At 58.7% G+C, this 22,846-nt stretch overlaps 7 protein-coding genes across 7 annotated transcripts; 3 read left to right on the top strand and 4 right to left on the bottom strand.

Moving 5' to 3' along the window:
- Positions 1-122: 122 nt before the first annotated feature.
- On the bottom strand, positions 123-2,735 carry DCS_02790 (aminodeoxychorismate synthase; the record flags this gene model as incomplete). Its single annotated transcript, XM_040800116.1, has 1 exon — positions 123-2,735. The coding sequence occupies one exon, from the start codon at positions 2,733-2,735 to the stop codon at positions 123-125; it is 2,613 nt and encodes an 870-aa protein (XP_040660999.1).
- A 1,787-nt stretch (positions 2,736-4,522) lies between these two features.
- On the bottom strand, positions 4,523-8,665 carry DCS_02789 (hypercellular protein HypA; the record flags this gene model as incomplete). The annotated part of the gene is made up of 1 exon (XM_040800115.1): positions 4,523-8,665. The coding sequence occupies one exon, from the start codon at positions 8,663-8,665 to the stop codon at positions 4,523-4,525; it is 4,143 nt and encodes a 1,380-aa protein (XP_040660998.1).
- A 1,489-nt stretch (positions 8,666-10,154) lies between these two features.
- DCS_02788 (uncharacterized protein) lies at positions 10,155-12,220 on the bottom strand (the record flags this gene model as incomplete). The annotated part of the gene is made up of 3 exons (XM_040800114.1): positions 10,155-11,578; positions 11,644-11,958; positions 12,019-12,220. The coding sequence occupies 3 exons, from the start codon at positions 12,218-12,220 to the stop codon at positions 10,155-10,157; spliced, it is 1,941 nt and encodes a 646-aa protein (XP_040660997.1).
- Positions 12,221-14,768: 2,548 nt separating this feature from the next.
- DCS_02787 (uncharacterized protein) lies at positions 14,769-16,990 on the bottom strand (the record flags this gene model as incomplete). The annotated part of the gene is made up of 8 exons (XM_040800113.1): positions 14,769-14,942; positions 15,011-15,051; positions 15,115-15,245; positions 15,287-15,354; positions 15,426-15,662; positions 15,731-16,193; positions 16,249-16,423; positions 16,504-16,990. The coding sequence occupies 8 exons, from the start codon at positions 16,988-16,990 to the stop codon at positions 14,769-14,771; spliced, it is 1,776 nt and encodes a 591-aa protein (XP_040660996.1).
- A 1,046-nt stretch (positions 16,991-18,036) lies between these two features.
- DCS_02786 (uncharacterized protein) lies at positions 18,037-18,571 on the top strand (the record flags this gene model as incomplete). Its single annotated transcript, XM_040800112.1, has 2 exons — positions 18,037-18,141; positions 18,236-18,571. 2 exons carry the CDS (start codon positions 18,037-18,039, stop codon positions 18,569-18,571), a joined length of 441 nt encoding a protein of 146 aa, XP_040660995.1.
- A 1,240-nt stretch (positions 18,572-19,811) lies between these two features.
- On the top strand, positions 19,812-21,014 carry DCS_02785 (uncharacterized protein; the record flags this gene model as incomplete). Its single annotated transcript, XM_040800111.1, has 3 exons — positions 19,812-19,976; positions 20,062-20,230; positions 20,320-21,014. The coding sequence occupies 3 exons, from the start codon at positions 19,812-19,814 to the stop codon at positions 21,012-21,014; spliced, it is 1,029 nt and encodes a 342-aa protein (XP_040660994.1).
- An 834-nt stretch (positions 21,015-21,848) lies between these two features.
- Positions 21,849-22,567, top strand: DCS_02784 (uncharacterized protein; the record flags this gene model as incomplete). The annotated part of the gene is made up of 2 exons (XM_040800110.1): positions 21,849-21,917; positions 21,986-22,567. The coding sequence occupies 2 exons, from the start codon at positions 21,849-21,851 to the stop codon at positions 22,565-22,567; spliced, it is 651 nt and encodes a 216-aa protein (XP_040660993.1).
- Positions 22,568-22,846: the final 279 nt, after the last annotated feature.

Below are 22,846 nucleotides of genomic sequence, written 5' to 3'. Positions count from 1 at the left end.
GCCGTACCCTGGTCTACAGTCCGCTGTTCGAATGCGTGCAAAGATATGGCGTCATGGTGAAAACTTGAGATGCGTGCGCGCCCGAGTGGCATCTCATCGTCGGACGCCGTCGTCTGCGGTGCCTACGCGGCGTCCATGAAGACACCCAACGGCCCGCAGAGCTTGGTGAACATCTCCTCCCTCTCCCCCTCGGGCGTGCTTAGCGTCGTGACGGCACCGCCGGCACCGATGCGCCACACCTCGCGCGGGCGCGCCTCGCCCTCGGCCGGCGCCAGCGTCTCGTCGTCCCAGCGGAAGAGGGTTCGGATGGTGACGCTCCAGTCGGCGCGACCGCCGGCGCTGAGGTAGCCGACGACGCCGGCGTAGACGCTCCGCTCGACCGGCTCGAGGTGGCGCAGGATTTCGCAGCTGCGCTTCTTGGGCGCGCCCGTCATGCTCCCGGGCGGCAGCGCGGCGGCGAGCACGTCGACGCCGGTGAAGGGGAAGGCTCCGCCCGAAGGGTCCGTGCCGGAGGCGAGGCGCGCGGCCGGGAGCTGGCCGTCGACGGCCGTCACCATCTGGAACACGGTCGCGTACTCCTCGACGCGCAGCAGGTCCGGGACGGTGACGCTGCCGGCGCCGCAGACGCCGTAGAGGTCGTGGCGGACGAGATCGACAATCATCAGGTTCTCGGCCTCCTCCTTCGGCACGTGCAGGATGGCCTCGGCCTCGGCGAGGGTCGAGACGGCTGTCGACTTGCGAACGGTACCCTTCATCGGTCGCATCGAGCAGAGGCCGCGGGCGTCGTGGGTGAGGAAGCGCTCGGGCGAGGAGCTGATGACGGTGGCGCCGCCGAGGCGGATGAAGGAGCCGAACGGGGCTGGCTGGCGCGCGCGGAGGGTGCGGAATATCTGCCACGGCGTGCCGTGCTCCCCCCCCAACGGGCGCCGCTTCGTCGAATGGATGCCATTGTCGGCGCCGTCCCGTCGACAGATGTGGCGCGGAGTGTCGTCCCCGACCGGTCGCGTCATGGTCGTCTGTGTCGTAAAGCACAGCTCGTACGACTCGCCATCTCGAATTGCATCCTGGCACCGGCTCACATTGCGCTCGTACTTTTTCGGGTTGGGGATGTCAAAGTGCATCCTGCCGCCCGGTTTGCCGGCGTGCTGCAGCAACGCCTCGTGGGAGTATTTGCTGCTGGGTGCCGTTCCGTTCAGGCCGTCTGCACCTTGCCAGACGGGCGACTTCTCGAGAAGGTCGACGACGTGGGCGATCCAAGAATCATCCGACTCCTTGGTCGTCAGAGCCTGAATGTACGCCAGGCCAGCCTTGTGATCCAGCACAACGCTCTTGGAGACCCAGGCCATGCAGATGTCGGGCCGGCGGTGTCCCCTTTCGTCCGATACGAGGCCGGCGCTCAGCGTGCTCAGGCCCATCTCGTAGGTGACGAAGCCGAGGAAGCCGCCGGTGAAGGTGGGCGACTGGATCTGGAGGCCCTCCTGGGGCGTCTGCCGTTGGCGCCAAAACTCGGAAACGACGTGCCAGGGCGTCCATGGATCGTGGCCTCGGTCGCGGGGCCGGTCGCAGAGCCAAATCCGTTGACTCTCTTCCTTGCGCGTCGACGTCGGCGGCCGTCGCAGGGTGACGTATTCGTCCCCAACCGTGTACTCCAACCGGAGTGCCTCGGCGAGGTCGAGGGCCAAGATGGAGTTTCGGGCCAGGGGGTCGCCGTTGACGGTGCTCGACGAGTCGAGAATGATGGTGTCGGAGCGGCCGAGGCCGAGAAGCTCGGCGACGTCGGCGGTGTCGACGGCGTCGGGCAGCTCGATCCGCCTGCAGGCGTATCCGGCCGCAACGGCTTCCCTCGCCAGACCTGACTGCATATCCTGCCACCAACGGAAATCTTGGAGGCTTTCGGTCGAGCGCAGGCCCGGAAGCGTGTGGTTGGACGGGTCGAGGCTGTCGGCGTAGACGACGGTCCGGTCGACGGCTCTCCTCGCCACGTCGTTCCACTGGAGCGCCTGACGAAACCAGTTCTCGATGACGGCGTGGGCCGCAGGATCGGTGCAGACCGACTCGGGATGGTACTGAACCCCCCAGAGCGGCAGGGTCGCGTGGCGAACCGCCATGAGGATGCGTTCCTCCGCGCCGTCCTCCTCGCTTCCCTCGAGCGTCCAGGCCAGCGGCATGAGGTCAGGGGCGACGGAAGGAGGGTCCCACCGGCACCGAGGCCAGGCGTCGGCGGGAATGGCATCCTGGCCAACGTCGGCGCAGAGACTGTGATACAGCGTGGCGCTGAAAGGCGGCACACCGTCGAAGATGTCGCCGGCTGGCTCCCGAAGGTGGTCAATCTCCCTGACCATGCCGTGCAGGCCCCTACGCAACCTCCGAATGCGGCCGCCGAAATGGGCGACGAGGCTCTGGAAGCCAAGGCAGATGCCGAGGACGGGGACGACCTTGTCGGGCGGCAGATTCCAGAGCAGCTTGAAGGCACCCACGTCGGCGTCGTGGAGAGGCGATCCCGGACCGGGACCGCAGACGACGGCGTCAAAGGCTGACAGGCGGTCGAGGAACTGGTCGGCCGTCCAGTCCGGCTCCGGGTCCGTGTCGAGGGTGCGGAGGTCCATGTGCAGGACGTGGACCTGGACGCTGCGGCCGAGGGCATCCTTCAGCAGCGAGACGATGTTGTTGGTGAAGGAGTCGTAGGCGTCGAGGAAGAGAATGCGGCGCGGCGGCCGGCCATGGAGGGGTATCATGGCTACCCGCCACCTACGCCCGCCTCCCTATGCCAGCTTGGTGTGTACAGGGTGCCTATAGGGTGCTCGTGCGACGGCTATGCGATTCGATTCGATTCGATGGATGGGATGCGATGAATGAGAGCCACAGCCGGCTCGGCCAATCCTTGTTTCTTTCCCTCTTCCTCAATCCCGTCTCGATTCCTCCTGGTCGTGATGGCGACGGTGTTGCAAAGAACGATGGGCAGACCGGGCGAGAAAAGGAGCGCGAAAAGCGTGACGATGGAGGATGGGTAGGAGAAAGCCGAGCAAGGAATGAAATGGCTCATGCTCATATGCCTATGGCGGGTCGACTCCGTACAGCGACAGCTGGCAACCGAAGACTCGGGATCGGCGCAACAGAGGATCTAACCGACGAACGACCAGCAGGCAGCGGCAGGGTAGGGAACGATGCAAAATCGGAGAGTCGATGAAGCCGATTGCGTTGCAACGTCCGATCACCGTGCGTGGCCAAGAACACAAGAGATTTTTCCGCCACCAAGACGGTCGACGGCATGGAAAACTTGTCCGATCGGAGAGGGAGACGATTAGAAGGATGGCCGCTAAAGAGAGCGGAATTATTACTCCATGTGACGCCGCCGTAAGTAAGTGGGCTAAACGGTCCCAACGGAACAAAGCCGACTTGCACAGTGCATCCAAAGTATTGTTACGGCTTGCCTCATGTAAGTACGGACTACGGAGTATTAGTGTAGAAACCACGAATAGGTCAATACATCAACAGAAGTACGGAGTACGAAGGGAGTAATTCTGGCTAGTCCTATTTTGTGACTACGGAGTAATACTGTACGGAGTATTAATCACACAGTACAGCTACAGTACTCCGTACAGTGCTTTTTGTAGGTAGTGGGTAATAATAATGTAAGTAAGTATACAGCAAGCAGTAAGTGCGGAGTAGGTATTAATCGTAGTTAGAATGACGGAGTATTACTCCGTAATGGCCACTACCAGAAGATTCTTACTCCCTCGGTCCTGACACCTACAACAGTTATATGTTACTGACAGAACTCGCCCCCGGCATGTTTATGAAATAGGTACCGATACCAAGTACTGTACTTAGTATGAGGGTGCCAAAGGACCCATTCCTCGCCCTCTTTCATATGCAGTCAAGGTTGAGTACGCGACCGCGCCGAGCACTCTGATTCTAGTTATTCCCGCCGGCGAGAGCCAAGAGCGAGGCGAAAGAAGTAGATAGGAAAGATGATGCGACACGGATGCCGTTGCTTGCTCCAGTCTCGCTGCGGTTGCTGCGAGTGGCCCAGCCAATCCTAGACTTGCATGTCACCTAGGAACGAGAATACTGTATACAGTTAATATTAGATCACATGTACTCCGTACTTAATGGAGCACTCGTACTTGCACTTGGATGGATGGTTCGTTGGCTTGCAGCTGCACCAATGAACGTAAACTGCTGTAATACTCCTTCGTATGCGACGAGTTGCACTGCACCTATCACAGCTCACGCTGCACACACCCCTATGCCGTGACGAGCCGACGCATCGCATCAATTCGACATGTTGCGTTGGCACGGATGGCGCTTTGCTGCCCTGCTTTTCTGAGCGACCGACATGAAACGAAGCTGCCATCAAGTCCCTCCTTGGACATACCGGCGGCGGTCCCATCGATTACACCTCTGTTCCTTTGACATCGCTGACCACATAACTATACACGGCACACCCATGCCCATTTTCCGTCGCCGGCAACGTCCTGTCCCTCATCCTTCGTCCGTCGTCTCCCCTTACGCGCTCCCCTTACGCGCTCTCGCGGTCCGTCACCGTCAGCACGTATGGCTTCCTCGAATGCCACATCTGCCGTTCCTTGACCCCGAGCGAAGCGTCCATCATCCGTTGCGTATCCGATCGTGCCCTCGCCGCTTGCGCGCCCTCGCCGCCCTTCGCCCTGTCTTCCCACACCTGCACCTCCTCCACCGACGCGGCCAGCTCGAACTCGCCCCGGCAGAGGGCCGTCACGCCGATGGTGAAGACGGTGCTGCTGTTCCCCTCGAGCACCGGCAGCAGCTGCTGCAGCGTTCCGTTCCACCCAAACTTGCGCGTGTAGTCGAGCGCCACGTTGGCCGGCTTGTTGCACAACGCTGGCATCAGCCGGACGAGCAGATGCATCGCCTTCGCCGTCCGGTTGCTAATCTCCACCTTGAGCTGCAGAAACTCATCGACGTAGACCCGCCTGCTCGCCGTCCCGTCCCCGCCCTGGGGCCCGACCGAAATCTCGATGCCGACCTCGTCGATCTTGATCGCCTCCACCATCCGCGCCGTCAGCCGCATGCTGCGGAGCTCGAGCGCGCCGTTGCGGTGAGGCGCCGACGTCGTCCGCCACGTCGCCTTGAGCCCGTCCAGCATCCTCTCCCGGTACCAGAACGCCTCCCGGTTCGCCCGCTCCATGTCGGGCGATATCTTGCTCGCGCTGACCACGAACTGCCTCGTCCGCGACGGCTTGAGGCTCGGGATCGTCTCGTGCGGGTCCTCGAGGTAGATCTGCTTGATGGCCATCACCACCCGGCTCGTCTTGCCGGGCAGGATGTTCTCCTCCACCGCCAGGCCATCCTCGCCTTCGAGACGCACGGCCATGTGGCTCGGCCACGCGTTCCGCAGGTCGAGCGAGAGTAGGCAGTAGTCCTCCGCGAGAGCCGACGCGCTACCGCCCAGCCTCTCCCACAGCGGCTGCGGAATCGGCCCCTGCACCGGCAGCGTCTCGGCTCGTACCAGCTCGATGCTCGCGTTGACCGTCACCGTCAGGTCCAGGCACACCTGCCGCGTGTGGAACTGCTCCGTCACCTCGTCATGCGGAACGCCCAGGTGCGTGTAGTCGGCGAGAATCGTGGCTTGCGTCAGCCCGGGCTTGCCCAGAATCTCAAACTCAAACGTTGCTTCGCCGCCGGCCGCGATGCCGCGCGCCTGGTCGTTTCGCGGCAGCCGCAGCGCTTGCCGCTTCATCAGGATGAGCTCGTACTCGTACAGCTCCGTCGGCGTCGCATCCCGCTTGTTGAGCGCCTCCTGAAGCGGCGGCTGCGTCGAGTCCTTGAAGGAGAACAGCATGAAATCGACCGGCGTCGTTGACGTGTTCCTCATCGTGACCGAGAACGTCTGCCTTTCCCCCTCCAAGATCATCACCGAGGACTGAGGGAGCGTCGTCGACTTGATCACAACGAGCGGCTGCGCCTCGATGACGTTCAGGTTCAGGCACTTGGGCTCGAGCGCCATCCCGGGGGGGGCCTCGAATGTCGAGTCGCCGCTCTCCAACGCAGCCAACCCCGTCGCCTTGAGCTTGTCCGGTCGAGGCGGCGTCCAGGGTTTCGCAAAGATCGGGAACCGTCTTTCGCGGCAGCCTTGGACTTTGACCAAGGCGCCCGTGATCTTGACGGTGCCCGCCTCCTTCGGCCGTCCTCGCAACCGCACCATCTGCGTCCGGTACGGGCCGAGCACGACGCTCTCTGCGAGCGCTTCGAACGCGACACCTTCGGCGCACAGGCGTATGCTCTCAATTTCCACGTCGATGTCGTACGTATTTTGCATCGTCACCTTGAAGCTGGCAACGTCGCCCGCCACCAGGTTCTGCGTGCCCGCCTCATCCGTTTCCTTCAGGAAAGGGTTGTAGATGAACGGATTGACGTCTTGCGACGCCCGGCTCGCCGTCGCCCCGGGCAAGACGCTGCGCGCGTGCGTCCTTGGCGCCTGCGCGGGGTCCAGAGGCTCCAGCACGATGCCTCGGATGAGAAACTCATCCCAGTATTCCGCCGTCAAGTGACCCATTCCTATTCTATGGGCAAGGGTCGCCGTGCGAGATATGTTGGTCGCGAGCCGGACCTGCTCGTCCCGGAATATCATGGCCGCGGCATCCTCGCGCCGCGAACCAGGGGCGATGCCCGACCCGGCCGTGCGCATCAAGTCGCTCGAGAACTTGAGCACGCCGTTGAAGTCCGGAAGGGCCTCGGAGAAGTTGATGCAGGCTCGCAGAATATTCAGCTTGATGCTGTTGAATCCGAAAAAGCGAGTCGAGGACTGCTCGAGAACCCGTGCCATGGCAGCCTCGTCGGATTCGTCGTCGCCATGGCCCCCCGAGCCGACAGCAGCCTTCCTCTGGCGGGTCTCGAAGCCGACGATGCCGTATGACTTGCACAAGAGTTCGAGGAAGGCCTCCAGGCCCTGCTCAATGTCGCCCTCGCTGAGGTCGAGCGCGACGGCGGCGCTGTTCTTGTCCTGCGACGGCGGGGCTAGGGACACGAGGCCGGCGGCCGGGTGGATGCCGGCTTCGGCGGCGCCTCGTGTGCGAGCCTCGACGAGTCCTCCGATGAGGACGGAGACGAGCTCACGAATCACCATCGCCTTCTTCCGCCGGTAGCCAAGAGGACCGAGAACGGAGGCTATGCCGCTGAGGATCGACACCCGATCGGCCGTGGTGAGAAGGTCGTTCGCTGCCGAGGGAAACGCTTTGAAGAGGAGGCTGACGATGACTTGCCTCGGCGGCGAGACGGCGAGCCGAGGCGACGTTGTCAGCTCGCCCTCGGGCAAGCGTCCGCAGACGACGATGTCCAGAGCCGTCTGGTCGAGCTTCCCGCCGGACAGATGGACGGCGGACAAGATCTTGCAGAACCTGATGATCGTTTCCGACAGCGGTAGGGGCGGGAGGTTCTCACTCGAAATCCTCGAGTAGAGGCCGACGATCCTCTCCAGCAGCTCGGGAAGGACGGCCTGGAGAGTTCGCAGATGCCTCGGCTGGCCCGGGTTGGCCGGTTCGGGCTCCGACTTGTGCAGGAGGGAGCTCGAGGGCCGCTCTTGTGGAGGATGGCAGACTGCGGGCACCTGGAACTCGAGCTTGGACCAGCCGAGGAGAAGGAGGTTCATGAGGATGAGCTCCAGGGCCTTTCCATGCCAGACGTGGTCGTTGAGCGATCGTGCCGTGGTGGCCGCCTCGGACAGCTCCCTCAGCGAGTCGCTCCAACGGCCAGCCTGCAGGTACATGGAGCCGATGAGGACCGAGACGCGCCCCTTGCCTCTCTGGCGCCATCGGTCGTTGGCGCCGCCCGGGCCGAACCCCTGAACGGTGAAGCGATCCTGACTCGCGTCACGAGAGTCGGCCGCTTCGGACCTGGCGTTCTTGCCGTCGGGCGAGGAAGGGCCGCTGCCCGGTGCGCCCTGGCTGTCGTCGGCGCTCGGCGCCATGCTGGCCAGGCCACCCTTGACGGGGGTCGAGGGTCGCGCCGGCGTCGAGTTGCTCGAGCTCACGTTGGCCCTCGCGGCCAGGGGAGGCAGGGACATGCGCGCGTGATGATTTTCCAGACCGGTAGCGGAGCTCGATCGTGAGACGTGCTGCGGTTGGGCGAACTGCGAATTCCTCCAGGACGACCTGTCCGCGCCTTGTACCCAGGCCTCACCGTTCAGCTGCACCGTTACGGGTTGCTGGCCGGGTGACTCTACCGAGGTCATGGCCTCGAAGGACCTCGCGAGTGTCGTCATCTCGGCCAGGAGCAGCTTGGAGATGTCGCACATGACCGTCTTCAAAGTCGTCCGTTTGCAATCCTCGGCCAAGGGGAGGGTGAAGAGGCCTTCGGGTATGGAAACGTCGGAGCCTTCGGGTGGCGTGTAATCAAAGATGATGACCTGGTGGACGAGCGCTTTCGGGTAGTTGTCACGCAAGTCCTCCAGCTCCTGCTCGAGGGCCCTGATGTTCCTTTCGGCCATTGTCGTCGCCGACCCGGCCACCGACTGCCTCTTGCTGAAGGCAGCCTCCCGAAGCTCTCTGCCGTCGGCGAGGGCGATGATCAGAAGAGGTTCGCGGTAGAGGTCGAAGGGGGAGAGGGTGAGGTGCGACGGTGGCGGCAGGTGGGTGACAAGATCGTACAGCATGGCGCCGTCCGGGTATGCCAATGGCGAGAACATATCTTGAGCCTGCAGTCAGCTTCCGTTTCTGTTTCTCTCCGCAGGCTGGCGAGCGACGCGCTCCCGCTCGCTCGCACATTCTTACTCCTGTTGGGACGTCCGTCCGGACTGACATCCCGGAGGTGGACAACATGTTCGGCTCGCAGCCTCTCGGCGAAAGCGGCAAACCTCTCCGTGTTTACTTTCCCCAGCGGCAGAAGCAACGACTTTACCCTCGCCGGGGCGACGGGCAACAAGGGATCCAAGCTCATCCTATCAGACGCTGAGGTGAAGCTTCGACTTCGGCATGGTCCGGCCTTGTTGAGCCAAGGGCATGTCCACAGACAGACCCGATCTGTCGTTTCTCGGGTGGATTTCGGGAGACTATAGCTGCAGGTGCATGCTCGTGCTCGTCGTCACTTCGTTTCGTCGATTTCCCGCTGGCTCGGGGTCAAGGTGTGTTGGGAAGCTCTCGCGAGGAATGGCATAGAGGTCATGTCTCCAGACCTCGTAGCTTGACCAGCCACGACATTGATACGAACGATCCTGTGGCGGTGCAGGGGTGAGTGGGCCATGGTGGCTGGCCAATGTTCAAGACCTTTACTCCGCAATATTGCTTGCAAATAATAACATGACTTAAGTACACCGTTCCATACTTGAGTACTAACGGAGTACGTGTGCTGTACTTGTACAAGTTTACGGAGTACTAAGTAATACTTTGAAGTGCACAGGTAATTATTACGCAGTAATACTCCGTGCTTCTTACATGAAAGAACCAATGCTCCGAACCTGCTCCGTACAAGGAATTTATTACAGGAGTACACCAATCTTACTGGTACGTTTAGCAATACTTACTTAAATGTGTACTCCGTACCTAGAAGCAATATACCAGCGGTCTTGCTCAGATTTCCTGATCAGGACCTACAGTACTCCGTACAGCACGGAGTACTTGTACAAGTATTATTCCCGTACTGCGTACGGAGTACCCCTACAGTACTTGAGCACGCCTACTTGCTCCGCACCTGCTCCCACTGAACAGATTGAAACAGATACTGGTTCTCTGCAACGCGCTCGAATTGATATTGTGATGCAGCACGAAAATCATTAAAATCGACGTCACTATATTGTGCGTGAGTCCCGTTGCTCATGGACCTTTATTTCCTACCGATAGGCTCTTGCGCCATGGCACGGCTTGAGGCATAAACACTTACATAATTGGAGGCTGCATTGGCAAAGACAGTCACACGACGCTGAGGGACCATTACGATTGAAAAAAGATCAAATACACTTGGCATTGCAATACTATAATTATAGGCTGAAAGACACGCTGAACGATGCGCTGAAAGATTCCCTGAAAGATACCCTGAAAGATACCCAGAACGATACCCGGAATGTTAGGCTGAGATTAGGACAGTAAAACTGGTTAGAACGCTGAAGGATGCACCGAAAAGATTCGCTGAAAGTAGCTCCTGGCTTTGCTCGACGTGGCTCCATCGCAGGCCGGAATGCATCAATGTCCCCTGAGCAAAGGCACCGTCTCTCCGGCCACCGTCTCTGCTTCAGCCCCCTCGGCCGCCGCTGTTCCTGCTTCGGCTGCCGACACAACTGCTTGACCCCCCCCGGACACCAACGGAACCAACTCCAATTCGGTGGCGGCTGCGCCTGCGCCGTAGACTTCCACGGCTCCCGTCGCGATTCCTGCGTCTGCGACCGTATTCACAACCGCATCGCCGACCAAAGCAGCCACTGCGGCAAAGTCGACTGCCTCGCCAAGGACGGGGATCAGGCTGACCACTGCGATGGCGGGCAAGAGCGCGACGGCTACCGGATGATTCTCGATGAAGTGTCCAATCATGGAGAAGAAGCCTTCATCGTGCGGCGCCTCTACGGCACCCTTCCTCTTCGCCGCCGCCGAATCTTTATGGTCGATCAGTTCGCTGGTCGAAAACAGAGGCATTCTCCCCTTGTAGCCCACGGCGGAGCCGTATTGCTTCATGAAGTTCAGAAATGCGTACTCGACGCTCGATTGCTTCAGGAGCTGCGTTTGGCCTTGCGTGACGGTATATTTATTGAAGCTCGCGTCGAAATCGGTGTTGTTCTGGAAAATGTTGAACTTTTGGGTTTGAAAAGCCTTCTTGAAGTGTGTCTGCATTTCCTTCTTCGACGTCGGCAACTCTGTCGGCGGAGCATAGTCGCGAGGCACTTGGGCCCAGGCGACGACCTGGGACCAGACGATACCTCCGGCGGCGGCCGCTCCCAGCCCCGTGTCGATCATGTTTGGTGAAGCATGAACGACGTATACCACCGGATTTGCTTTGCCGCCCAATTTCGCCGCCTGAGCTGCCGCATCCTTGGCCGCCGCGCCAAAGGTTTTGTGGGTTCGTAGAAAGTAGGACGTTTGATCTGGAGACTTTTGCTCGTCGAGGTATGTTTGAAGAGAATAGGCCGACATCGGAGTAGTTGACTGCTGATTCGCGGACTGAGCCAGACGGTCGGCGGGTGATAGGAACCCACCCTGCTTCTTGACCTCCGCCGGCCACAGGTAATCACCGTAGAAGACGCAATCCGTCAACTTCACCTTCTTTCCTGCTTGGGTTGCCTTCTTCGTTGTGTCCTGTTGCTGATCCTGATCCTGATCCTGCGGCTGCGGCTGCGGCTGCTGTTGCGATGATGACGCTTGCTTTCCAAATTGGGCACGCCAGTTCCCGATCCCGAATTCGCCTTTCATGATGGGCAGTTTCTCAAATGCCGCATCCTGAGTACCCTCATCGTCCTTGGCACCCTTGGCACCCTTGGCACCCTTGGCGCCCTTCGCACGCTTCTGAATATTGTTTTTATCGCCACCCTTGTCGCCTATGAGCGATTTTACAGGGTGATACTCGGTATTGTGCAGTTCAATGCCGGACGAAGTATGGCGTGCAACAAAGGCAATTTCTAGGGGAAACAGAGTAGAGTTAGACGAGGTAATCGAGAGCGGCTGGCATTGACGATGAACGTACCAAGCACGTCGAAAAGCTCCAACTGAGCATTGGGATCGGGCTCGTATTTCATGGAGAAATCGGTAAGATATTCGAATGGTACCGTTTTCATGCCATTGAACGTATGCCCAATATCGAAGTCAACCTCGGCCATATTACCGTCGGCAAGTTGGAACATTAGTCTCAAGTCGTCGAACTGGTGTTTGGTTTTAGTGTCGCCATCCGTCGACAGCGAACAAGTCGCATCCCCGTTCTTGTACTCGCATTGAAGGCCATGTTGCGATGCCCATTTGCTGATAATTTTCGCGCAGTCCTCCTCCTTCCTCTCTGCTCCAGCTGCAACAACCAGTTAGCCAGCCTGTCCTTTCGCCTACTGCCGACCCGTCACCATCGTACCTGCTTTGTTCTTGCCGTTGTCTGTCAAGAGGGTCTTTTGGGAATCATTTGAACGGATGGCGTCTTTCAAGGCAGGCACACATTCAGCTGCCTGATCGTTTAGGTTAAAGACACCGTCGCGAGCCTCGACCGTTTTGACGCGGTTAGACGGTCGAGCGTAGGCCCCAAGGGCCGAGGCCAGGATCAGCTTGGAAAAGTGCATCTAAATTTTGGCTCGCGTAAGCAAATGCGAATAAAAAAGAAGTTGAAAAGTGGGAGCCTACAGTATGCGGGGAGCAGCTTGGAGTTGATCGTATCGTATCGTATCGTAATGGATTGATGGATGGATGTAATTATGTATGGGAAGGCGTTCATGCACAATGGGAATGTTCTCTGCAGTAGATCCCGTTCGTTCGTCGGGCGGGACGAGCTGGAATTAATACTTTCTGTTCCGGCCTTGTGCAAACATGGGCGCTTCGATCATTTCAAAACAAGATCTCATCCCTCATAGTTACAAACACACTTAGGACTCTCCTTGTTTTGCCATGTTCCGCATGACGACCTGCATAAACGTAACGTCACGTTCATTGGGGTTTCTCACGAAGGTATATTGAAAACCCCTAGAGAGGTTAGCGCAGCCCGGAACTCCGCGTAGTCAGTATGGAGTATAACAAGTTAGAGCTGAACCGGCCGGAACCTGTGCCTGATTGGAGGGTTGAACATGTACCTGTCACAAACGGGGCGAATTTCGAGGGATTGCGGATCATAATAATTATCGTGGGGGCTACTCCGTATGCACGAGCTCATTAATTCAAGGCTTCGATGGGACTAGTCCATGCCGGGCGATTCTCCAGCTCGATCTGCTCGCAGAAGTCATGCCTATTGCGTACTAGGGCGGGGTTGTATTAAACGCTGCGAAATTGCTTCAGCCGGTGACGTATATTACGGAGTTACTATTACTGGTAAGGCTATGTACGGAGCGGTCTTGGTAGTGCATTGTAGTGCATCAAGAGGTGCGCCGTACCTGCTGTTGTAAAAGTGAGTGTTTCATAACCTCGTTGGTAGCCGTTTGGACTGACACTCAGGGCTAGGGCTAAGTACATGTATTCCTTGTACGCACTCTGCATGAACCTGTACACCAGCATCGTTCATGCTCTGTCACCGAGGAGAAATTCGAACGAACGTCGATGCTGGTATGCCACCGCATTCGGGCTCTACTCTCACTTACACTGGCCGGCACAAAGCTGCTTCTGCACTTTCCTGCACAATACATCCAAACGTAGGACTAGGTAATACATGTCGGTCGGGAAAGAGGGCGAGAGCCACTAGCAAGGACGCGATGTGTGATGGAGATACTATTAGTTTGTTACTTCGTTTCGCTGGTTACTAGTATTATGCTGCCCTGTCGAGACTGGTAACGTGCACCAGCCGCGTGGCTTTCATGTGTTTTGGGGTGGTAATAGGTGCACTGCTCATTCAAGGAAGTACTTGGGTACTTACTAAAGCTGCGACATGACACAGTGCCCCCCCCACCAGCACAGCCACGGCACAGCCCACATTGGTAAGCATTGTGTTGGATCCTTGGGAAAACCATTCCTATTCATTCTGTAGTAGTAGTACTTACTCCTCTTCAGGCAGTGCTCCCCCAATACAGATGGATGGCACAGCCTGCCTGCGCTTGCTGATGTTACTTGTGCGTCAGGTTAGCTGAACGTGGAAGTACTTACAGTAGTAAGTGTTGCAGTACTGTAAGTACATGCAAGTGAAGGTGTCAGTACCCCGGCCGTTATTAATAACTCGAGCTTGTGCTGGAAACAAATCGCCCGCATTGAGAAGGAACATGCTATTATCGTTGAAATCGTCCCAAAGGCGGCGGCTGCATTGCACGAACGCGTAGGGTGAGAGCTGAATACGAAGCTGATACGAGTTTCGCAACGAACGACGACGTCGCGTACAATAAGTACTTTGGCGTGTCATCATTATTGACCTGCGCCTTTGTTCGCAATATTACCTGCGCCTTCCTTCACTCTATGCCTGCCTTGTGCCTTTGTTCATAATTTGCCTGCGCCTTCCTTCACTTTATGCCTAGGCGCCTGCGCCTTTTCCCTCTTTTCGCCCACACAATGTCGAGGTGATGAGGGTGACACGCGTACCGTAAGCTCACCTCTCCGCAGTGCACATGCCGTCCTCCAGTGGTGACAGGTACCGTACCCCTCACAGCACAAGAGTAATATTACCTGATGAGCACCATTACCTTGACAGGGGGTCGGCTTCGCAGAAATGGCCAATCGATAAGCTGTACTCCGTAGCTACCATCTCCTTCATGATGGTGGGGTAATTATGTTGCCAGCTGCCAATACCTACAGTACTTACTAAACACCAAGGAGCACAAGTGCACAGATAATACAGATGGAGCGGAGGAGACGATCACATTTACTGGTGTACAATGGATACTACAATATATATCGATAGAGAGTAAGGAGCAGAGAGAATGAAGTAGTAGAAATTATCTTTCTCTCAGCATTGCTCAGAAGCCATCTTTCGTGCCAGCCTTCGCCATCTGTGTCGTCATGTGACGCGCAGCACGTACAACTACTGACTGTGTATGCATCTGTGTCGTCATGTGACGCGCAGCACGTACAGCTACTTACTGTGTACGCATCTGTACATGCCATGTACCCGCTTATGACGACTGCAACAGCATGATCATGGTACGTCGCCCCCTCAATGCGCCAAATTCCGTCGGCGAAATACGGCATTGCGTCGTACGCTCACCGCGCACTCACCGCACGGTCAACCTCACCCCCCTCGATGGACTTGGCTGCCTCGGCGTCGCCAAAGAGATCGTCCATTCGTTCCAAGCTGATGCCCTTCGTCTCGGGCACGCAGAACCAGACAAAGAGGCCCATGGCGACGTCGAAGGCGGCAAACATGAAGAACATTCCCTGAGGAATCGCGTTAGCGGAGCGTCTCTCACGCCGGTGACGGTTTCCCGGATAAGACTTGAGCCTACGTAGCCGACCCTTCCCATCGTCTTCTGCATCGTGAGCACGGCTGCGGAAACGGCAGGTTAGCAAGCACGCTCTTCGCCCCGTGTCCGACACGGTTGCCCCTTACTCCGAGCCATGACGAAGTTGAAAAGCCACTGGGTGGCGGCGGCGATGGCGACATTCATGGCACGCAGACGAGCCGTCGGCATCTCGCTGATGAGTATCCAGCAGGCGGGTCCCCACCCGAACTGAAAGGCGCTGCGACGGCGTCAGCGACGTGCACGCCGCGTCTCCCTCACCCAGCAAACTCCACTTGCGCTGCCCAGAGGTAGATGCAGGCGATGGCGACGTATCCAAAGGCCGTCACCTGTCCAGGACTCGACATCAGCGCCCGTCCGTTCCGGCGCCAGGCACCCTGCCAGCGTCGACACGACGTACCGCTTCGCCTCCGATCGGCGGTTGCACTCGACCGTAGATGCCGATGATGAACAGGACAACGGCCTGGGCCGCGCTCGTCCACAGCAGGCTCCAGCGGCGACCGAGCGAGTCGGCGACGAAGATGAGGAAGGCGGCGCACGCCACAGTCTTGACGATGCCGTAGACGCCGGTCGCGAACAGTGAGGGTCGGGTGCCCGTCATGCCCAGGTTTTTGAATATTTGAGGGGCGTAATAGTTCTGGACCGAGGTGCATCGTGAGGAGGCAGGCTTCGAACAGGCCCACGGTGAGGAGGAGGTGGCCTTACGATGGCATTGACGCCCGTCATCTGCTGGCAAATCATGAGGACAACCGAGATGATGGCTCTGTTGCGGTTCCCGGGAATCCGGACCATCTCTCGCAGGAGCGTCTTTGCCGTCGCGTCGCCCGTCAGCCTTCGTTCCAGAGCCAGCTGATTGGCCATTTCCTGCATCTCCGTCGAGACGTATTCCGAGTCGGCGGGGAGGCTGCTTGCCGTCAGCACGACACGGAAGCCTGGAGCTGGGCACCGAATCATGGAGTGGACCATTCCCATGGCCAAGGCGATCCGTAGGCCGCAGCTGACGTACCCTCTCAGTTGGACAAGTATCTTGGACGCCTCATCCCAGTTGTCTTTGCTCGCACACCAACGAGGGCTATGGTTGGACCCGTCACCGTCAGCGATGGCGACGAATCGAGGCGAGTGGGGAGAATACCTCTCGGGAGCCAGCAACATGCCCAGGATGAGAAGGCTTGGACAAAGTTAGCCGTCGTGACCAGCGCCCCTTGCCGCGTACACACACGTACAAGGCGGGGAGGGCCTGGAGCGAAAGGGGGACGAGGTAGACGGCGGGCGTTGCGACGTGCAGTAGGCAGCCGTAGTTGACCCTGAATGTCGTCAGACGGAAGAGAGAAGACATTCCGGCGATGCAGTACCAGAAAGCCAGCATGATGCCGGTGACGATGAAGAGCTGGTAGATGGCTGCCGACGACGTTTGTTGGCCGTCATTCTCCCCGAAGCGCGCGGCACCGATCGTCCGTCCCGTCCGCCGGCTTACGTACCGGTCAGGCCGCCCCGAATGGACCTCGGAGCACACTCGGACACGTAGAGGGGCGTCAGGGTCGAGGCTGCTCCGACGCCGAGGCCGGCGACGAACCTGCCGACGTACATGATGGCCAGCGTGCCGTTGGCGGCCGAAGCCGTCTGCAGGACGACGCCGACGACGGCGATGGCTCCCGTGGCGACGAGGCAACGCCTTCGACCGTACCTTTCCGTCAGCCACGAGGTGACGAAGCAGGCGGCGAAGCAGCCAGCCTGCAGGGTGGAAACGATGTTCTGCTCGAGGTCGGCGTTGCCGCCGGTGCCAAAGGTCTGCTGGAAGGCTGGCAGGGCGAGGATGCCACCGATGGCTCCCGTGTCCCAGCCGAAGAGCATGCCGCCGAAGCAGGAGGCGCCGGCGAGAGCAAAGATGCGCCATCCGTAGATGTCGTCGGGGTCGGCCCGCATCGCATCGTTGCGCACGATGGCCCGAAGGACTTTGCTGGCCATGCTGTCTTCGTCCCCCGACTGGGCGCCTGCTCTTGCGTCGCGATGTCCGGCGCGGGGATGGACGGAGCAGAGGGGCACAACGGGAGAGGGGGCACAACACAAGGAGGGGGCACAACAGGGGTGTGGTGTCATCGATGATGACGCAGGTAAGGAGCGCTTACGCTGTTGCGTTCGCTGATATGCATGATGCCACGAGCCATGCCGAACGTAGCCCGACGGTGTAACTCCCGGTACAGACCGCAACGGCATGCTCGGTTTTGATGCCCCGGTTCACGAGACGGGATACAATAAGAGCGTGCCATCCGTGTCACGCACGGACTTGGACAAGATGTCCAGCACCTGCATCGAATGCTGTATATTTACCGACAAAACCGGTCTTGCTTCGTACAGAACCCCTGGGATGCTCTGCATGTGCGGACGGACCATGGAGCCCCTTTGATGCATACTTTGCACCCTGGCTGCGTACGACGGGTGAACTGATGGGCGCCAAGGAGCGCTGGTTCAACAGAATCGATTTGATGGAATCGACGAGCGCGCAGCTTCGCCTGTGCCGTACTTGCATGGTGCGGAATCGGCGTTACGCCATGGCCTGCCGCATCTATCAGCACGCATGTAGGGTCCCTCGCCATCATGGTCATCAGCTAGCAGGCTGTCGGGCGTTTGGTGGTTCATCCAGGTTGGTTCGTCGTTGATTGTGTACGGGTGGAGGTTGGCCATGAAGACTTGCAGTCGGTACCTGTCACGATGTACAGTACTCGCGTCATCAACCGTGACCTTGACTAAATAATTACAGCCCAGCCCGTTCTCAACTCACCGACACTCGTCTCTCCCATCAACTTTGTTCCATTTCGCCCATCGTTTGCGGCGATCGCGAGGCTCTGCATCCAAGCACCGCGAGGCAACAGCTGTGAATGTCGGTCGGCTCCCCGTTGTAAGATTTATTTGCACGCGACTGGCCATGGTAATCAAGGCGCCAACTCGAAACAGCACGACGACTTTGCAACCGTACAACCGCCCGTGGCGTGGACTGCTGCACAGCAGTCGACATGGCCCCGCGAGCGACGGCGAAGACGAAAAAATCGAAAAAGAAGGACGCCGTCTCGGCTCTTCTCACATGCCCAAAGTCTCCCCTCGCCGTTGCCGACCTCCGAGTGAGTTCCCCTGCGCTTCCCCTTCCCTCCGGCAAAGCCCGTGGCAGGACAGGGACTTAAAAGGCGACAAACGGTGCCATGGCCCTGCCAACAGGCGATTCTATCTCACCCTATGGCGTGGGACTCGCTCAGCAGCGAAGAACAAGCCGAGATGCTCGCCCTTTTCCCTGACGGCAAGCACATAATCGAAGCCGATGGTCGCCGGCGCCCCAACTTTGACTCCCTCCTCAGCGATGACAGCTTTCGGAAGGGTTGCGCCGACTTCGCCGCCAACATCTCCGACGGCCGCCACGACGACGCATGGCTCGAGGATGCATGGAAGGCCCATGTCCGTCGCAAGAGAGGCAGCTTCGACCATCACCTCGACGCGACATTTGAGAAGGAGTGGAACGTGCGTCTGCCTGTCGATCTGAAGGCAAGACGAAGCTGACCTCTTCGGCTGGTATCGGGCACGGTTGCCGACGACTACTCTGCGATACACTCCACCTCGACTCTGCGTGAAGCCGAGAACACAAAGACGATTGACATGCGGAACTGTTCGTTTCCCGCTTCGGTGTGCCCTGTTCGCTGTGTGCGCTAGGAATTGCTAGCAGTTATGTTAGTACTTGGTGATTACTAGTGCTGCGTAGTAGGTGTCATGGCCTCAAAAATTCAAGTGAAGGGGGCAGTGCAGCGCTAGCACCGCTGAAAGTGCCCTGTCCAGCTGTGGAGTGTCTTGTTCAGACGCACTTGCATTGACACTCACTTCCGACGATGTACAGTACTTACGTACTACGTCCTTGTAGCACAAATTCCGTCCTTGCTGTAATTACGGTACTTACGGAGCACACATTCGTACTACCTAGTAGTACTAGGTAGTAGGGAGTAGTATAACACAAAAACTCAATAATTATTACCGCATGCACTGTATTTGAGGTCGGACGACACACTACATGAACTGCTTGGAGCTACATTACCTACAGTGGGGGTGTAACTGTAATACACACAGTTCTCCGTAAGTACTAAAGTACGTGCACTTCAATGAATGCCTTTGTATTATCCACTGTACTCCTGGAGTTACTGTACCTAGTACGCAGCACTGTAGGACACAGCACTGTAGGACACAGCACTGTAGTACACAGCACTGTAGGACACATCACTGTGGTACACAGCACTGTAGTACACATCACTGTAGTACACAGCATTGTAGCAAGTACACAGCACTGTATGCCAACCAAGTTGCCAATGATCCACGGCGGAAGATTGGAGACGAAGCAGTGCATTGCACCCACACGCAGAATCAACCTGGATTTGTAACGATCAGACATGAGCGTATGGAAGCATGTCGTAATTCTATTCCCAGGCTGTTCATCGTTGCTCATGATTGTTCATGACTGCTCACCATTTCTCACCATGTTTCTCTTGCTGCTCGACGTTTCGTACCGAGTACATGCGCCGACGACGTCACCAGCTGTGGGGCATTTTCTGCCTCCCGCAAGACAAGAATTCATCAGCCTTTGCCCAACGCCGTTGCCGGCACTGCTCGTCCACCTCGCCTTGAATGAGCATCACGAAGCGTGCGCAACCTGGGAGCTTCCGAGCATCAGGCTTGTAGAGAGTCTTCCAACGCAGCGGTCATAGCCCCGGCCTCGCGTCCGGTGTCGACCGGGAAACGCACAGAGTCGGCGGCCATGGCGTCAGCACCCCAGTCCAGCGTTCACGCGCGTTCTCACAGCCTGCTGCTGTTGCAGAAGCTCCTCAACCTCCGTGACGGCAGCAGTCCCTTGACCTTGGTGCTAGATAGCCTCGAGCAGCCGGCCCAGCCAGTCATTTCCGAATTCATTGCCCGCGCAAAGGTGCCCCCCCCCCATCCCAGCCTCCCGTCCTCATGGCCATTGTCGTCGCCGAGACCAGAGCAGAGGCTTACCGAGCGGCGCGCAGATTTCAAAAACCGTCGTCATCTTCCTGTCCTTTACGACGCTCAGGCGGCCTCCCAACGTCGACGTCTTCGTCAAGGCTGCCGGGAGGGATCTGGCGGCGGTAAAGGGCGAGCTCCTCACCCACTACCCGGCCTCGGATCCGGCACGGAATCAAGGGAGGCCGGCACGGAGTGAGTACAGTAGCGTTCCCGCACTTCTTGCATGCCCAGGTCCGTCGTGCTAGTTGTTGGCTCACACCAAGGCACCCCCGCCGTCTCAGGAGCTGTCGTCATCATCGACTCGATCAACAACCTCGCCTCGGGGGACCCTTGGTCCATGACCACCTTTCTTCCGAGCATCATCACGCCGGCCGTGTCGACCGTGTCAGTCTACCACACCGACGTGCCCGTCATGCTGCCCAAGACGGTCAGCGAATACGAGCCCCACCCGTTCACCGTCATCTGCCACCTCGCCACCGCCATCGTGCGGGTGTCCAGTCTGCAGCAGGAAGTCCTACGGAAGCAGGCGCGCGATCGAGCACAGCAGGAGCCCGAGTGGGGGCTCAAGGAGGATCGCGAGGGCGCCATCATCGGCCTGCGCACCAAGTTCCTCGAGGGAGATGGCAACGGGGCCGGCGTCGTTGTCGAGCTGGAGTCCCGAAGACGCAGCGGCAGGGCCGTCTCGGAAAAGTTCATCATCACGCCGTCCAAAGCGTCGACACCGGGCAAGCTCTCTCTGCTGTCGGACCACCCCGCCTTCGGCCAGCCGGTCGGGGGCGACGGCGTGGCCGAGGAGGAGCCGGAGAGCACCTTTGACCTGGGCCTCACCGAGAAGCAGCGCAAGGACAGGGAGGGCATCGTGCTGCCCTATTTCGACGCCCAGACCGACATCGGCGGCGGCGAGGGCGGCCGCATCCTGTACGAGATGGGGCGCGAGGACATGGACGACTTTGATGACGAGGAAGACGAGATATAGGCACGGTGCAAGATGCGGCCAAACAAACTGCATCAGTCCCGCGACGAAAGCCTTTGTGTGCCTGTAAAAGGGTGTGAACGTGCGGCACGCCCAGGTACGGCCAGGGTGGCGTAGCCTGACGGTACATTGTAGGCGGCGTGTGCTCTGTAACAACCACTGCAGTAATTAACTAATACCAAATTTCCGTTCCGAGTATTACTCCGTACTGCGACGAACACCGCTGATGTAAAACGCGACGGACGGAATCCGGGAACGACGAGGCGCGGTAGCTATTCAGCCAACGGAGCATATTTGACGTGCTTTGCGCCACACCAACCAACAACGTCGCAACTGATAACGTTTCTTCTCAGTGGGGAGGGAGCGCCACGACTTACCGGCCTAGTAGGCGTACCGTACAGTACGGATTACAGTTTGCTCGCACCCAATTACAGGGCGCCCGAAAGCACCAACGGCATGGCTCGCTCAGCCGTCAATCTCCAATCCCACCATTTCTGGCCGTTGTAGATAACTCGCCCAGCTCATTCCCACGACGTCGGCACAACCCCCCCCCCAGACAACTTGGCTGTTACCCCTACCTGCGGCAGCAATCCACTACCGACGGCACACGTTTGGATTGCGTGACCATCACCATCAGTGGCCGTGCCCGCCGAACGGCAAGCAAGCTCGCTAGCTGCCTCTGCAACCAGCACCCCGTCCAAATCCTTCTTGACACGTAGTGCTCGGATCGGACCAGACTGCGACGACACCCACACGCTCGAGCGACGACGACGACGACGACGACGACGACTCCTCCGTTCCGTTTTCCTTCGACAACCCCCCCAGCGGCAGCCCAAGATGATTCTGTCGACGCAAATATCCCGGCTGGACGGCCTCATGCTCTGCGCCTCGGTCGACGACGAACAGGTTCTTGACACCCCGAAGCTTCCACCGAAAGCTCCCACGGCAGGGAACATGCTGCTGACGGTTCGCAGTCCGAAGCCTCGTCCCTCAAGGAAGTCAAGCAGCAGATCCGCCAAGTTCTCCGTAAGCTCACCCGAAACGCCGAGTCCCAGGCATCCATCGAGTCGGGCTCCTACACCATCCACTATCTCATCGACTCCGACGTCGTCTTCCTCTGCTTCTGCGACCGCGCCTACCCGCGCAAGCTCGCATTCACCTACCTCGCCGACCTCGCCCGCGAGTTCACCACCACCCACCCGCCCGCTCAGCTTCAAAACCCCACCCTCCGGCCCTACGCCTTCATGGACTTTGACAATTTCATCGCCAAGACGCGCACGACGTACGCCGACGCTCGCGCCACGCAGAACCTCGACAAGCTCAACGATGAGCTGCGCGATGTCACAAAGGTCATGACCAAGAACATCGAGGACCTCCTCTACCGCGGCGACAGCCTCGAGCGCATGGGCGAAATCAGCAGCAGGCTCCGCGACGACAGCAAAAAGTACCGACGGTCCGCCGTCCGAATCAACTGGGAGCTGCTTCTGAAGCAGTACGGGCCGCTCGCGGGGCTGGGCTTCTTTGTCCTGCTCTTCATCTACATTCGCTTCTTCTAACGGCAGTCGGCATTCGAGACAGGGCAGTGCCTCGCACGCGCGCCAGGACGCCGGCAATCTATGGCAGATGTATGTTGTAGCGGCCGTGTTCCATGTACATTATGTGTTACCAAACGAAGCATTTCTAGTCGTCATCTCGTCCAGGTCGTCCGTCATCCAGTTCGTAAATTATACACAGCAGCTTTGCGCCAGCATGTGCTCATCGCAGGGTAGCATGGCGACAGGTTGGCGTTGGGGGCCGCCGTCGTCCTTGGGGCTCCGCCAAGGCACAACGGTGGC

This window comes from Drechmeria coniospora, chromosome 01 (assembly GCF_001625195.1).
Source record: "Drechmeria coniospora strain ARSEF 6962 chromosome 01, whole genome shotgun sequence".
Taxonomy (NCBI): Eukaryota; Fungi; Ascomycota; class Sordariomycetes; order Hypocreales; family Ophiocordycipitaceae; genus Drechmeria; species Drechmeria coniospora.
The sequence above is the reverse complement of the archived record's forward strand: the minus strand, read 5'-3'. Positions and strand labels throughout refer to the sequence as shown.